The 16,793-nt window shown below is 34.7% G+C and overlaps 1 protein-coding gene and 1 long non-coding RNA gene across 4 annotated transcripts in view; one reads left to right on the forward strand and one right to left on the reverse strand.

Annotated features, from left to right (window-relative positions):
* coro2aa (coronin 2Aa) overlaps positions 1-16,793 on the forward strand; it is a 30,556-nt gene that overhangs the window by 1,416 nt on the left and 12,347 nt on the right. Inside the window, exons 2-3 of one of the 3 annotated variants that reach the window (XM_051898495.1) lie at positions 7,639-7,751; positions 10,644-10,844. In XM_051898495.1, the coding sequence (XP_051754455.1) occupies positions 10,644-10,844 (201 nt within the window). In that variant the 5' untranslated portion in view covers positions 7,639-7,751. Of the gene's footprint in view, positions 1-7,490; positions 7,752-10,643; positions 10,845-16,793 lie in introns of those variants that run through there. The other 2 variants (XM_051898487.1, XM_051898478.1) reach the window with 2 other exon arrangements.
* On the reverse strand, positions 12,067-16,791 carry LOC127515221 (uncharacterized). The gene is made up of 6 exons (XR_007930791.1): positions 14,726-16,791; positions 14,570-14,643; positions 14,410-14,483; positions 13,928-13,981; positions 13,645-13,739; positions 12,067-12,898 (listed from the first exon to the last, which is right to left on the reverse strand). It is a non-coding gene; the product is annotated as an uncharacterized LOC127515221 (long non-coding RNA).

The raw sequence follows: 16,793 nt of genomic DNA on the forward strand, positions 1-16,793 counted from the left end.
AAGACAGTTCATGTGGGTTGCCAGGTGTCAAAGTCCTGAGGGTGAGACGTGTCAAAGGGAGGTGTGGTCGTGTTCAGACATGCCTCTGAGCCATGAGTGCTGCAGTCTGGGTCTTTACCTGGACACAGTATCACTTCAGCTCCTCTGTCCATGTAGGATTTATTCTCACTCATTCATGTATTTCTTTAATGGGTTTTTTTTTTTTTTTTTTTTCTCATTACATTTCCAACAGTTCAGTGATAATTCACAGCATAGACTGAAAAGCTAGATTTCCAGAATTGTTGAGAATATTATGCTGGTTGATAAAAATAAACTGAAGCATATTTTATTAGTATTTGTATAGGGTATTTGTGTAGGAATTTCTTTTGTCTGTTGAGCACAAAAGTAGATATTTTGAAGAATGTTGGTCATCAAACAGTTGATGATAGCCATTGGCTTCCATAGTAGGAAAAAAAATAATATGGAAGTCAGTGGCTACAGTCAACTGTGTGGTTACCAACATTCTTTAAAATATCTTCTTTTGTGTTCAACAGAAGAAAGAAATTCCTACAGGTGTGGAACAACTTAAAGGGTTAGTTCACCCAAAAATGAAAATAATGTCATTTATTACTCACCCTCATGCCGTTCCACACCCGTCTTCGGAACACAAATTAAGATAGTTTGGTTGAAATCCGATTGCTCAGTGAGGCCTGCATAGCCAGCAATGACATTTCCTCTCTCAAGATCAAGATCTGAATCATGATTCGACATGCTGATTCATAACGCTCTTCATGAAGCAGCGTTTTGAAATCGGCCATCACTATATAAGTCGTTATTTTGGGGTTTTTTTGGCGCACCAAAAATATTCTGGTCACTTTATAATATTAATATTGAACCGCTGTACTCACATGAACTGATTTAAATTAGTTTTTAGTACATTAATGGATCTTGAGAGAGGAAATGTCGTTGCTGGCTATGCAGGCCACACTGAGCCATCGGATTTCAACAAAAATATCTTAATATCTTTTGCGTTCCGAAGATTGACGAAGGTCTTACGGGTGTGGAACGACATGAGAGTGAGTAATAAATTACATTATTTTCATTTTTGGGTGAACTAACCCTTTAAGGATGAGTAAATGATGCCAGAATTTTCATTTTTGGGTGAACTATTCCTTTAACTCTCACACACATGGATGAGGTATTTTTGGAGGCCAACCTGAAGTTAGAATCAACCTGGTTTCCTTGACAAAAACCCAATAGGATTTTTCAATTTTTCAAAGATTATTGCAGAAATTATTCATAATTAAACACTACTAAAATTTGAAGCCTATACCACTGGCAAAAGTAGAATCTAAATGGCTATCAATGAACTAGGCCTACACCACAGTTGCATCTGCATGACTTCAACGTCATGATATATTCAACGATCTTGGATTATTTTAATTTTGCCCTTCTATTTCTTGACCTTAAGTTGATTCCCTTAGTGATAGGCCAAGGACATGGTCAACTAATCCAGTTGTTACCAACCATGGTCCTGGAGGACTGCCAACACTGCATTTTTTATGTCTCTATGTGACACACCCACCTGAGGATTTGGAGTCTTTACTAATGAGTTGATGAGTTGAATCAGGTGTGTTTGATTAGGGAGACATCTTTGAGGGTGTTTATACGACACAATTTTCAACTAAAAAGGAAAACTATTTATTCCTTTGGCCATTCACTTACTTACATAAGGGCCTGAAAACACAAAACTTTTGAAAATGGGTTTCAAAATGCATGTTGTTAAAATCTATATCATTATCATCTTTGTTTAAACTACAAAAAAATTGTGAAAACAGTGAATTCATGCGTAGTGTTTCTTTACAAAGTGACATTGCCAACTACTGGCCTGGCATGCATAATACAGCATTTTTATTTGTTCTTGTGCATCTGTGTGAACGGGGATTGTTTTGACAATGTTGTCATCTGTACGCAAAAAACGCAATAGCAAAACTTTTCCGTTTTTAGTACATCGTTTCAGTGTAAACGTACCCTAAAATGTGCAGTGCTGGGGGTACTCCAGGACCAGGGTTGGGGACCACTGAATCGACTAGTTGGTTATTGTTGTATAGTCGAGTAATTATATTAAGTATATGGTTTTGAAATATATTTATTTTTTAGTTTTACATTTTTTTGAAGTGATGCTTTAAATAAATATAAAACATATTTGTGTTTGCTTTTTCTAGGGTACTCTTGGATACTAATTAAAACTGTTTACATTCTCAAACAGGTTGCACACTTGCACACTTCTCTGCCCTATGCATTATACAGACAGTGAGAAACTAACATTACAGTACTGTCATAACATTATATGTGTGTAATACTTTGTGTGATACAGACGTGCTTGTATTATCCAAAATCAGAGTTCTTTTGAGCTCATTTGTTTTCTTATTTCTGCACATCATAATAGTTTGACTCACAAATGTAAAATCTGTTTAAACAGAGTTTGATTTTAGTCAATATTATATTGTGCAAGAAATATCACCCCATATTAAGGCACATTATAAGCACAACATAGCCAACCAACAACCAAGACAATGACAGTCTGACCCCAAACCTTCAGTGCAAGACCCAAAGTTCACTTCATTTATTTTACATCATTATCCTTTATAATAATATCCCAATCATTTCCCTTATTGCATTTTCATTTTTATGTACATAAAAAGTATTTAATATTCAAAATAGTTCAGTATATAAAACTTCACTGTAATGTAAGATTGAAGTCTGTGTTTAAGGGTTAAATACAAACTCTGCTGATATACCACATTAGCTCTGTCTTGACCTGACAGGGAATCCTCAGGGACTACACATCTTTCTTTCTTTCTTTTTTTTTTTTTTTTTTGCTTTTGGTAAAATTAGAAGCTTTCCGATGGAAACGCACACCCATCTATTGATTATTTTTTCATAATGGCAGTTCATCACACAGTTGTTATGAAAAGAAACAAGGCAACATATGTGCATCAGAAATGTTAGGTTCATAACAATTGTAGTAATACTACATTCTTTGTTAAATTTGAATTGATCATTTGATAAATACAAAACATCTCATTTATCCAGTAAGTTAATGTCAGAAAAAGTAAAAAATTCTTGTTGAACAACTTATCCATTAGCAATACAAGAAATCTTTTTGTGTCTTTATTTGATTGATATACACAGTTGAAAGAAGTGATCTTAGCCTGTGAAGAGAATATTATGTGCTGTAGTAAAATATAGACACATGGTGCTCAACATTTAACACACAAACCTCAATTACAGTCAACAAACATAATAAAGAAAAACAGCAACATAAATCAAGTCAGCAAACAACAAAACAGTAATCCAAAAGTTTATTCATCCTGCATTGCATGCTGGGAGCTTACAAACCCTTAACAAATAAGCAACATTGCTCAATATGAAACAACTCTTAGGCTAGTTATGACTAGATTAGAAGTAGCCTAACATTTTATGCACAATAAAAGTAAATTATGCCGATAAAATGCATGCTGGATAATATGTGTGGAATCACTTTTATCGTCTTGCAAAACTCTGCCTAGTTTCTTTTATTATTAGTTTCACACTGCAGTTAGCCTACTGTACCCACTCTGAAAACCATCAAGGGCATTTTCTCAACATCCTCTCTAAGTGGGTTATTGAATGGCATGGAATCTTCCTGACTTCACATCCCCCTGTAATGCTCAAGTCATTATACAGTTTGTGTGTGCAGCACTTCCCTTCTTTGTATTAGTCAATAAACATATTGATTCAGTTTCAGGTTTCATGAGCTCTTCTGAATGTCATAGTGTTTAGATGAGCAGATGACTGTATTGTTTGCAATATTAGGCTATAGTTTCCCTCATTTAGGCAGGTGAACAGGTCATGAATGGACATTTATATAAACAAATTTTATGTGGATCCATTTAGTGTCCACTGTCTATCATTTAATATATGGTACCATAATAATATAATACACAACAATAATCACATAATAATAATATCCAGAAATTTCAGAGTACAGACACACAGTTCAGTTTCAGTTCAGCCATAACCTACTTCCCCTTTCATCATCGGTTTGGGGGATAAATAACAATTTTGTTCACTTTGTTTTAGTTTGACTTGGGTATAAGAATCAGCAGTTGTAACACAAAAATAGCTAGGTACAGGCAAACTGTAAACTGTAAAGTTACTGACCATTGAGCCATTGAGACAGAGTTTTCTGTCAGAGTCAAGACAGAGTTATTTGAAAGAGACACTTCCTTCACGTTATGCTCTTTGTTTGTTTGAATCAATAATGTGTCTGCTAAGAGTAAAGCCACGTGGCACATACAGTATATTCACTCTCCACCCATATTGCAAACGTCATAGAGTTAGATTTAGTTTGTGAGCCTCAAGACTTGCATTTGATGAACAATTTTGATTTAACAAGCAAGTATAATTCATGTTGTGTAAAATAGCCAAATAAATCATCTTTTGCTTCTCTGGGGGCTCTATCAGGACCCGCTTGGTGAGCCTCAGCAGCTAGATTTTTTTCTCTTCAAATGAAATTCAAATGTAAGCTTTGAAAGTCAAATAGAGCATTTCCACTTTTCGGAAAAATAGTGCTGGTGAAAATGAGCCACGTCCTTCAGCTTTAGTACATTGGTAATGCATTTACATTTTTCCTTACTTAACACATGGATTGACAAACTGCTGCTCACCTAAATGATTTCACCAAATTAACCAATGATTTCACAAATACAAAGGTAGATCACCTCCTACTAGTGCTAAATAGAGATTGAGTATTTGCTAAGCAAACCACATAAAGACAGAGTGTATGGGGTGGGCATATGCAAAACATATACAAATTTGTTCTAACCTGGAAATTTTGTTTATTTTTTTTTCTCTTTCTCAATTTTGTTGTTTGTTGTTAACTTATTACTTAGCTCAAAGACAGTGTTGGTGGCAACCTAGGCTCATTAGGAAAAAATTCATCTCGTCTACGTTTTTACAAATCTCCAAAAATGTTCCTAAACCTACAGTTCGCTGCAGTTTCCAGTTGAAATGACCCCCGTGGCAGTAAAACACCAACAACTTTTATTCCTTTTCAAACAAATAATGATAATGGGCAGATTATTGATTAATAAAGACTTATTTTCGCATGGTTCCTTGCACAATACTGTGACCTCAAAACACATATACCATAGTGCATGATTTATAAACAAGTACATTTTGATGTTTGCATCACATAATCTGCTCCATATATATGCCATTTCTGAATTTGCATGGTAGCTCACCTGGTACAGCATTTCACTTGCAATACAGAGAGCTTGTGTATGAGTCCTGTAAATTACATTGTTGCTTCAGCAACTGCGATTTCATGTTTCATAAATGTTGTTTTTCCACTGAGCCTGGGTTGGTTAATTTAGCATCTCATTCTTAATACATTTGTAAGCATTCACTAATTGCTAGTAAAAAAAAGTCTAATAAATACTATTTCATAAATCTTACATTAAATCATAATATTTGATCCACATTGTATTTAATAATCATATTACCTCTAAATGTTGTTATTACATTTATACTGCTGAGAACACGAATCAATCAAGCTTTCATTGCTATCTACAATTGTTTTCACATCTCTAGCTTATTTTTGGATTTTAAGTTATCATTTATCAGTCAGTTATCAAATCTGTTACTAACTAACAAATACTGATCTTGTGTTGGTGCAATAAAGCAATAAAGCTGTTCGTTTTATTATGGTTTATTCAGGACATACTCTCATGTCTTTATTCCAGATCAAACCTCACCCAAAGATCTTCTTTGCAAGAGTAAAGACAGGATAAACGCACTTGACCTGACCCTCTTGAAAATCCCAGACATTTATCATATCTAAACAGTCTTTTTTCAACATTTTAGGGGTCATTAACATAACAACAGTCAATGACCTGGATACTCCCAGACAATACTAAAGTCAGTGCCTCATCCACACAGTTAGGATTTAGTGAGGTCTTAATGGCCCAGAAACTGAAACCAGGTGTCGTATTGTCAAAATGCAGATCTCCCCATTCAAGTTCAAATACCTTTTCCCCATTGAAAGATCTGCACCCATAGAGCTTTTCCTGTGCTGTAGCTGGTCATCAGCATAATGTCTGTAATCTCTGGACATTAGTCAGCTCTTGAAGCTGCATGTCAAGCTGCTCTCTAATTGCTTGGATAACAGAGCCTGAACTCATCGCTAATGGTAGTGTGAACACTTCTTTTTTGTGTGATCGACATTTGCCTGCAGCAAGTCAGCAAAACGACGCAGTTAGCAGGTTTTTCAATGATTTCTATCATCCTATGCCTTGTAGGTGTTCAGTTCCACCTCCATCACTGTGCTAACTAACCTTCCAGGTGAAACTTGAACTCATTTGATAGAAGTGATACTGCTACAACTTCCGTCTGCTCTTTCAGACTAAACCTGACCTGTGGACTGGACTCTGTCCCCGCGCGTGTGTTTACACTCCTCGTATTGAGTTGCGTCCAGTAATTCTACCACTTTTACAACTCCAGTCCTCATTTCCCGAGAATGTTTTACCTTACTTGTTATTTACAAAGCATAAACATATTTATATCATGCCTCTGTTTGATGTACTCAGATAACACACGACAATGAACTGAGTTTTCCTTGTTGTACAATCACACAGAATAGCTTTTGCTTCTGCTCAGTTGAAATGTGTCACACAACAGACAGATTCAGACTTAAATACCACAAAGAATGGGTGATATGTCAAATATTCACAATGGCCTATATTCAGCAGGAAATAAATAAATAAAACATAAGCTTGAGCATACCAAAGAATAAAGAAACTAATTATAGGTTCTTGAGCAAGAATAGAAAGGTAAATGTAGAAAAAAATCATCACACTACAGCTCCATGGAATAAATAACTAATTAAAATATCACCAAATTGAGCAAAATTGTGAATATTGCAGTGATTTTATCTTCTCTAGCTGTCTCACAATTGACAAGTATGAGAGAGTGTTAAGAAAATGGTTTAATGGCTTCTTTGATTTAAACTAAAGCAAGAAAATGGCACTATTGTTTGTTTGATTCATTTTCCTGAATCACTTTCTGTTTCACTTTTTTCACTTATTTCAACTCATAACTCTCAATTTGTATTTTGCATATTTTGTGTCATCACCCAGATGTCCATTTTTCATGTTCAGTAAATGTTTAATTGAAAATAATAAATACATTTAGCTTTTTATTAGTAGATTTTTTATATTGGTATGTAAATTAAGATTAAAACAATGAATAAATCTGAATTTAAAAAAAACACTAATTTCAAAGAAAATACATAATAAAACAACATAATTAATATACTTATTTATCACCTAGGGATTAATGTACAGGAAATGAGTGTGGTGAATTTGTCCCGTCTTTCCTTCACACCTCCCCGTCCCTATGCTTTCTGCTGTGAGGCTCCACCCATTTAGGGAGTGTGCACACATGATCTCTTACCTGTTTGCTCACAAACCCTGGACGTGCTGCTGGCTTTCTGTCCACATTTACTACGGCTGCAGGGCAGAAGTCTGACAACTGTGTTTCTCTCTTTTTCTCACTGTGTTATGTTGATTTTCTTCCTTCTTTGTCATCTTTTCTTTTTCTGCGATGCTTTACAAGAGATCTGAAATGGAACTATAACTCCTCTGGTGGAAGTGGCAAACAGGGATATTTTCTCCACTTTTATTTCTGCATCTTTTCTCTCAGGTCTTCGTGTGCTCAGCACAGACAGGGTGAGTAGTTGAAAATGAAAGGCATTTTTTTTTAACTGTTAAAATGTGATTTAGATATTGTCTTCACTTCAATGACCCATTAAGACTATATTAGTACATTTTAGGCATGCAATTGTTGCTATGATATTGATATACTCACTACTGTTATTTATTTGCACTTCTAAGCGTTTTTATTGGTATGATGATATAGTAATTGACTAAAAGACACCCTGAGTTTCTTTTTCTCACTTAATGTGGCAATTGGCAAAAGCTACAAGCAAAAGAAAAGAATGCTTTCAAACTTTTAGTCTGGAACGATGAATTAAATGCCACGTTCCACCTTCTGTCTGGATGACGTCTACCCTTAATTTTTAGTTATTTTATTAATTATGCTTCAAATATATTGCCATGATTTTTATATCTGTTACCTACCACCACACCCACACTGGCTAATCCATCACTCCGTTAATCATTACACCAACCTTTGTAAGCTGAACAACTCAAACATATACAAATCCTGCCACAAAAGGATTTGCTCATATATTTAAGAGTGTTGCAATGTTTTATGTTCTCAACTTGATTTCAATATGTTTTTGTATGGTTGTGTTTATATTGACAGTACAATTCAGTGGATTCATTTTCTCAAATCTCAGGTGTGTGTGAATATGTGTGCGTGTGTTTTGGTGTACGTCAGTTGATTGTGGAATCACCTGGACATTTTTAGCTGTTGCTAGTCAGGCAGACATCACCCAACTCAGATATGTAAATCCAGTTGTTGAAACACCAGATTTTCTTCTGAATAGAGTAGAGTTTGATCTTGCTTTTCTGTCTAGTATGGGAGAACTTTATCCTTCATCAGCAAAACCTGTCATATTGTTTTCACAATGTGTTTATCTACAGAGTCATCAGGGTTGTTGCTAACGTGTCTGATAGGCATTTGGTTTTGGGAAATTGTTTCTGGCAGAAGAACTTGGCTAGTGGGGGCTTTCTTCATTGTTTCCCACAGAGGTGAATGACAAATAGGCCCACATGGGAATCTTTATGGGTAGCTGAGAGTATTATCAAAATTAGCTAGAAAAGGTAATAATCATACATGTAAGGGACAGATATGTGTAGACATTTTTGAATATTCTGTGGAAATCTGTGCAGCTCTCACATTTCTTTGAGTAATTATATATATATATTTAAAAAAAAAAAAAAAAATATATATATATATATATATATATATCAGTAAGATTTTTTTAATTAAAAAACAAAAAATAATAATAAAAAAATTTGGGTGGGGATTAAGACTTTTATTCAGCAAAGACACATTCAATTGACCAAAAGCGAAAGTAAAACATTTGTAATGTTGCAAAAGATTTTTATATTTCGAATAAATGCTGTTCTTTTGGGCTTTTTGTTCATCAATAAATCCTGAAAAAAATGTACCGTGGTTTCCACCAAAATATTAAAGGGTTAGTTCACCCAAAAATGAAAAATGAAAATTCTGTCATTAATTACTCAACCTCATGTTGTTTCACACCCGTAAGACCTTCGTTCATCTTCGGAAAACAAATTAAGCTGTTTTTTTGATGAAATCCAATAGCTGAATCCTTAATAGACAGCAATCTTCCAGGTTCTACATCTGAACACCGGCTCAGTATTGGCCGAAGCTGACCACATGAGCAGCACGACGCATGCGTGTGATGCTGACGCAGAAGTCGGCCAATAATGAGCCGCCGTTCTGACTTAGAACCTGGAAGCGCTGGACGTAAACAGCGTAGCAGAATGACACAGAACAGTATATATTGTTGAATAAAGTCGTTATTTTTGTTTTGTTTTTGTGCACAAAAAGTATTCTCCTCTCTTCATAAAATTAAGGTTGAACCACTGCAGTCATGTCAACCATTTTAACAATGTCTTTAGTACCTTTCTGGACCTTGAAAGCAGTTGTTAAATTGTTGTCCATTGGGGAGTCATACAGCTATACAGATAGGTCTTACGGGTGTGAAACGACATGAGGGTGATTTCATTTTTGGGTGAACTAACCCTTTAAGTACGACAAAATAATAAATGTTTCTTGAGAACTAAAGCATCAAAGTAGAATTTCTCCATCACAGGAATAAATTGCATTTTAAAATATATGAAAATAGAAAACAGTTCATTTAAATTGTAATAATATTTCACAATATTACTGTTGTACTGTATTTTTAATAGGTTGAGGTTAAAACATTTTTATTTCCTGTATTTAATTGAAATAAAACATATTCCACATCTTGCCCAGTGTGTTCTTTTAGACAATGTGGAAATGTAAGGCTATAAAACATATGTGAATGGATGAATGTATACTAGTGTGTGTTTTACAGTTTTAAAATAGTAGGAGTAAGAAAATTTTATTTATTACAACTGTCATATTTATTTTATAATATGATGAAAGATTTATTGTTGCATTTTGCCATCATACAGCATCTGCCAGGAGAGTCTAATTAGGTGATGCTAACCATCCTGTTCCTGATATACAGATTAGAATATTGCAGTAAAATATATATTATGAACTGATGAGAAATGCTCCCAAGCACATTAAACAGCACAAGTAATTTGTCAAAGCAGCTGACACAGGATCTTAACCACTGAAAACTGACATACATTATTTTTGTCAAAGTTGACGCACATCACAGTATTTCATGAGCTGTTATTTCACGTTCTCTGTTATGCATTTATGGTTCCAATCTTTACTGAATATTAGACTTACACTGAAAAATTGACCTTTCTGAACTTTCAGCCTTCATGGGAGCCTCTTCTAGATGTTTTTAAGGTTAAGAGTTATGATAAAGTGTTTTTTCTTCCCATTTATGTCTTTTTCAAACCTTGTGGCATTGACAGCAATGTCAAATGTTTATCCATTTCAGTAATTCTTCTGTTTCACTCTAGATGACATGGCGTCCTCAGTACCGTAGTTCCAAGTATCGCCACGTGTTTGGGAAGCCGGCCACAAAAGAGAATTGCTATGATGGTGTCCCCATCACCCGGAGTGTTCACGACAACCATCTCTGTGCCGTCAACCCTCGCTTTATCGCAGTTATCACCGAATGTGCGGGTGGCGGGTCATTCCTGGTACTGTCCATCCATCATGTGAGTGAAACATGTTCAAATCTGTGACTAGCACTCTTAATACTCTTTAAACTACTGTAACATTGTTTTAAGGAATATCTGGTAAGTTACACAAGTTAGTGTCTTCGCTCTTTCTTCAAGGCAACCGAAGACATTTTTACCTGCATATTTATTTGCTTCTAATATTTTACATCCTAACATTCAGAATTAACTTCTCATACTCTTTATTTCTGTCTTCACACACACACATTCGGTTTTCAAGTTTAACCCTGATCCTAATCACAACCCTCACAGAAAATTTTCTGGATTTTTTACATTTTCAAAAAAGATCACTTAGTATGATTATAAACTGTTTTCCACATGGGGACCAAAAAATATCCCTAAAAGTACAAGGATTTCTAATATTGCCATCTTTGTGGGGAAATTTTGTCCCCATTACGTAGGGTTTACCACACACACATACATACATACACACACACGCACACACACTCCTGCACGCTTACGTGTTCTGACACACTTTAGACTTCTGTCATTTTATTGGTCTGTTGACTGTCTCATGTTTAGTCAGGTATTATCTCATGTCTCAGGAATGGCACAGGTTACATGAAAGCCTACAGGCATCTTTCTGTATTGTCTGTCTCTTCTCCTTCCACCCAACACCATAGAGTGACTAAAAAGTAGTATTCATTTAATGTTAATTTAAGTAATGAAATGTGCTTTAGTACCAAACAACTTATAAAATGGTCTGACCACACATTTCAAGTTAATGCATGTTTCAACATTTCCACATTTTAGCGTCTTTGCCCAGAAACAACATACAGTTGCCAGTTTAGATATGAATAATGATGAAGTTACTCGTCACTTGTTAACTGAATCATTTGTGTTACGTAATTGTTTTTTTGGCTACTAAAGGATTTTCTCCTTGTTGAGACTTGTATCTTTTGCAACACATTTCTGTGCTGTGATTCTTGGTCAAACTTGTAATGACTTATTTTTTTGTACTACGCTGAAAACAAAACCTATTCTAGCATCGGTATCTTGTTTTCCAGTAACATATCTAAATATTCATAAAAAAAAATTATTTAAAAGCAACATTGCATATATAGATTTGGTTTTTGGAGAATGTTGAATGTATAATTGAATATGTGTTAACAAATTTTGTGAGATTTATGCTTAAAACCAGCGAGACAAGACATAATACACTTGTTATATTCAAGATACACTAATAAGTTTGAGGTCAGTATGAATTTTTGTGCTCACCAAGGCTGCATTTATTTGATCAAAAATACAGTAAAAATAGTAATATTGTGAAGTATTATTACAATTTAAAGGGGACGTATCATGAATATCTGACTTTTCCATGTTTAAGTGCTATAATCGGGTCCCTGGTGCATCTACCAACCCACACTGTAAAAAATGATGTGTTGGATTTACTTAAAATACATATGCACCATTTTTGCATCACACTTTTTAAGTAAATCCAACTTGAAGCAAATTTATGTAAAACTAACAAGAAATCCTTTGTTATAGGTACTTAAATATATTTGTTTACTCAACATTCTTACTTAAAAACACAAGTTGAATTGACCAAGTAATAGCAAGTTGTGTTAACTTAACATTTAAGCTAATTTACATTAAAAAAAGACAGTCAATTGAGTTGAACAAACTTAAAATTTTAATTAATTTTAACCTTGAGCTATTGAATAAAACTTACTGTACTTCTCTAGAACATTGAATGTCTTAAAATAAGTGCAAAACATACAACAAACACAAAACAGCATTTTACTTCATTTTTGGACAGCATTTCAACAAAAGGTTTTCACACAATTAGTACAATTAGTAAAATCAGTACAAAAATAAAGCATTTTAGGTTTTCTGGCAGAGATTGCAATACTACTCTGGAAACAGCAACTTAAATAGTCTAAAACCAAAAATCATGACTGTAGTTCTTCTGAAAAAAGTGACAATTTGACCAAAAGAAAGTTACAGTCTCTAAAGGATCGTCCATGAAGCCACCTTTGTGATAATCCTCAGTGTGTGTGCTGTTCCAGTTCCTTTAGGTCACCATGGCTATCCTAATGAAAAGCATAGCAAATATGTATTTACTTACAACATTACGTGGTAGTTTCAGATTGTTTTACAGTGGGAAAAATATAATGTATTTATATAACACAAAATGAGATAGAATGTTTTGAAATAACCAGAAATCACATTTATATTTAATAAATAAAATAAATGTTAGTTTATCGTTTCATTTCGGTTTTATTTTATTTTACTCTAAACAACTGTCAGGGGTGGTTGCAGGCAAACAGACGAAGATGAAGAAGAAGGTGCCAACACAAAGCTTTAATAACAATAATCCAAATGACAGGCGAACAGGATGCAACACACTTAACTTAGGGGCTGTTTACACAACACCGTTTCCAACAAAAAATGGAAAACTTTTTTAGCCGTTATGGCCGTTTATTTACACAACAGCGTTTTGGTGGCCTGAAAACACAAACTTTTGAAAATGGGTTTCAAAAAGTTTTTGAAAACGATACAATTGTCATCTCCGTATAAACTGCAAAAACACGAATCTGTGAAAACAGTGATAGCACGCACATGCGTATTATGTGTTTAGTCTATCCACCTTATTTTTCAATGCAAAGGTAAGGTGTTTTCTGCGAGTGCTCTGTAAAAGAATGCGTATCAGATCTGATGATCTGAATCAGGGGTGTTAAATAAGGGAGACATGCAAAAATGTGCAGAGCAGAGGGTCCCCAAGACCAGGTTTAAATACTGCCTTATGTATAGCGTTCGATGTATTCCAGACACTCACCTGGTAATGCCTGATGAGATTATCAGCATTGTCAGAGATGTACACCATTAAACACTGAATCAACTTCTCTGTGTATTTCCGCAGACAGCATTGGACTGAAAAGTACATGAAACAAAAAAGTTGATTTTCATGGTCCTTACACAAGCTTTTATACTGTATCTTAACTGACTGAAATATGATGACCCAAAATGCAGAAAATATGCCAGGTTCACCTTTTATTTTGGCAAAGCCAATTTGTCAAAAACAATTCATAGTCAAGTGTGAAATTAACAAAATTGTATACCTCCAAAAACAGGATGCACCATATCCTTCTATTGTTGCACCACAAATGTTCGCACTGGAAAGACAGATAGAGAAAAACAACAGTATTAAACAACATAAAAAATGATTAGGCTAGATTTTTCAATTTTTATTATGTATTATTTTTGGAGCTGTGTGAAAACTCAATGCATTGATGTATATGCATTAGTGCAAACTCGATACTTTTACCTTAAGCAGTCTTCGTGAATACAAACACTGCATAAGCACTCAATATGTTCGAATGAAGCACGCACATTTATAAATATATATATAACGTTATATAACTCGATATAGAAATAGTTGCAAAGTATTCATAAGTAACATGTTTCTGATTGTTGAATAATTCATATCAATTAAAAATACAAGTTTAACAAATCCCCAGTGACTAAAATGCAATAAACGAGTGGACATTAAACGACGCGCTTATATTTTATTTCGTTAATAAAAAGCTAAGCTTTAGCTTACCTCCTTTCACCATCGTCACCACATTGCGCTTCAGAAAACGTTGAGTTGTGCTTCCAGTTTACAAATACACCCCACTAACACAATAAATGAGTGTCAAAATCTAAAAAAAGTCAAAATCTAATGTTTTACTTTGTTAATATAAAGCTAAGCTTTAGCTTACCTCTTATCTCCGTCTTCACCACATCGAACTTCAGAAAATGTTGTGTTGCGCTTCTGGTTAAGGAATACAGCCCACTAACACAATAAACGAGTGTTTATGAATGTTTAAATAATCAAACTCTAATATTTTATTTGGTTTTCTTTAAAGACAGCTTACCTGACAGAGTACTCGCTGTCTTCACCACATCACGCTTCAAAATGGCTCCAGCTTCACTTATTGGCTGGATAGAATATTTGCATATCACGCAGCTCACAAATACGTAAAATTTTATGTTAGGTTTACTTAATTTTAACCAAGTTTTAATGCTAGTTGATGTTACTTACGTTTTTTCATTTACTTTACGAATACACTTATGTTCACCTTTTAATTTACATTTTTGTGTTGCATACACTAGAAAATGTTAAGTAGAGCTTGAAATGTTATGAATATATATATTTTTGAGTTTATTCTATTTATCTTGATAAGTAATAGATGTTGAGCCAACGAATCACTTTTTACAGTGCAGAAAACGTGAAAAAGGACAACCCAGTAACTTTTTACAAGTCTTTCTCTGCAAGCATGTGAAAAAACGAGCCGCTCAGATTTTGCTCCCCTTGTGACGTGGGAAGGGGATCTTATTATAATATTACCGCCACTTAATCTGCACATTTCCTCCCACGGCACCCGTCATTTTGTTTTCGCAAGAGAAAACAGTGTACCAGTTCTAAGGCCATGGCAAAAGTTCAAGCAAAGCAGGCTAATTGTTCTGTCGTTGGCTGCACAGATGAGCACAGAACACTATTTAGAGTCTCGTTAGCTTGAATAGCCTGCAAGTTGACCCTGGCAAGCTTGACTACTAAAAAAGGAGCGTTTCTCTCCGAGCGATATTTTGGATCTGACCATTCACAGCATTTGATAGCATTCATAAACGTTAGCCTGGTGTGTATGGCAAACAGGTACGCTATGTATAGTGGGCATCCATACAGGTTTTGCACAACAGATTAACATCATGGCACATGCTAGTCGATGAGTTGAATCAACTCCACAGCAACTACATAAATTTATCCACTAACCATTCAGAAACATCCAGTTGCATTCTAAAAGTTGTAACTTCTTCCTGAGTCTCTTCATCAGTGTCCGACTCCGGTTTGAACAATGTGAGGCTGAACACCTTTACTGAAAATCGTCATTTTGGCTGCATGTGATTCTCCAGCTTTGTTGTTGTTGAGCAACCGAAGAGTGAGCTGTTAAAGCTCCGCCCTCTTTTGGAAAGCAGACAGGGAGCAGCAGCTCATTTGCATTTAAAGGGACACACACAAAAACGTAATGTTTTTGCTCACACCCACATTTGACAAGCTTTAATAAATGGTCTGTGGGGTATTTTTAGCTGAAACTTCACAGACGCATTCTGGGGACACCAGAGACTTATATTACATCTTGTGAAAAAGGGGAAAATAGGTCCCCTTTAAAATAACTGTTTTCTATTTTAATATATTTTAAAGTGTGATTTATTCCTGTGATGGCAAAGCTGAATTTTAAACAGTCACTCCTCAGTGTCACTCAACTCCACTCTTCAGTGTCACATGATCCTTCAGAAATCATTCTAATATGTTGAGTAGTTAGTGCTCAAGAAACATTTCTCATTATTATGAATGTTGAAAAAGTTTTATTGTTTAGTGGCATGTAGTGGCTGTATTGATATGCACAACGAAGGAGATAGAGAACAAAAACAGTCTTTATTTAATCCACAAACTAAAACTCAGGAGATCGCAGGAGAATAATGAACATAACCACATTTAACTAAAAAACTAAAGAAAGACAAGGCTTAAATACATGGAGAGGGTAATCAAATTGAACAGAAACAGGTGTGAGTGACTAATTAACAATCAAGTAAACTTACTAGGAACTCAGGCAGGCAAAACAGAAACACAGTGAAACAAAACTAAAACTGAACATACCATTACACTTAGTATAATTGTGAAATAGTGATAGACTTTCAGGATTCTTTGACAAATTAAAAGATCAAACAGCATGTATATGAAATAAAAAAAACTTTAGTAACATTAACATTGTCTTTATCATTTTTGGATCAATTTAATGTCTCCTTGCTGAATAAATTAAAAAAAAATAAAATCTTACTATCCCCAAAATTTTTGAACAGTACAGTGTATATGCTAAACATGGCTTGACCCCATGGTTGTCCTCTATAATGGTATATACATAAATAATGATGTACCTTTGTGTC

The sequence above is a fragment of the Ctenopharyngodon idella genome, chromosome 1 (genome assembly GCF_019924925.1).
Source record: "Ctenopharyngodon idella isolate HZGC_01 chromosome 1, HZGC01, whole genome shotgun sequence".
Taxonomy (NCBI): Eukaryota; Metazoa; Chordata; class Actinopteri; order Cypriniformes; family Xenocyprididae; genus Ctenopharyngodon; species Ctenopharyngodon idella.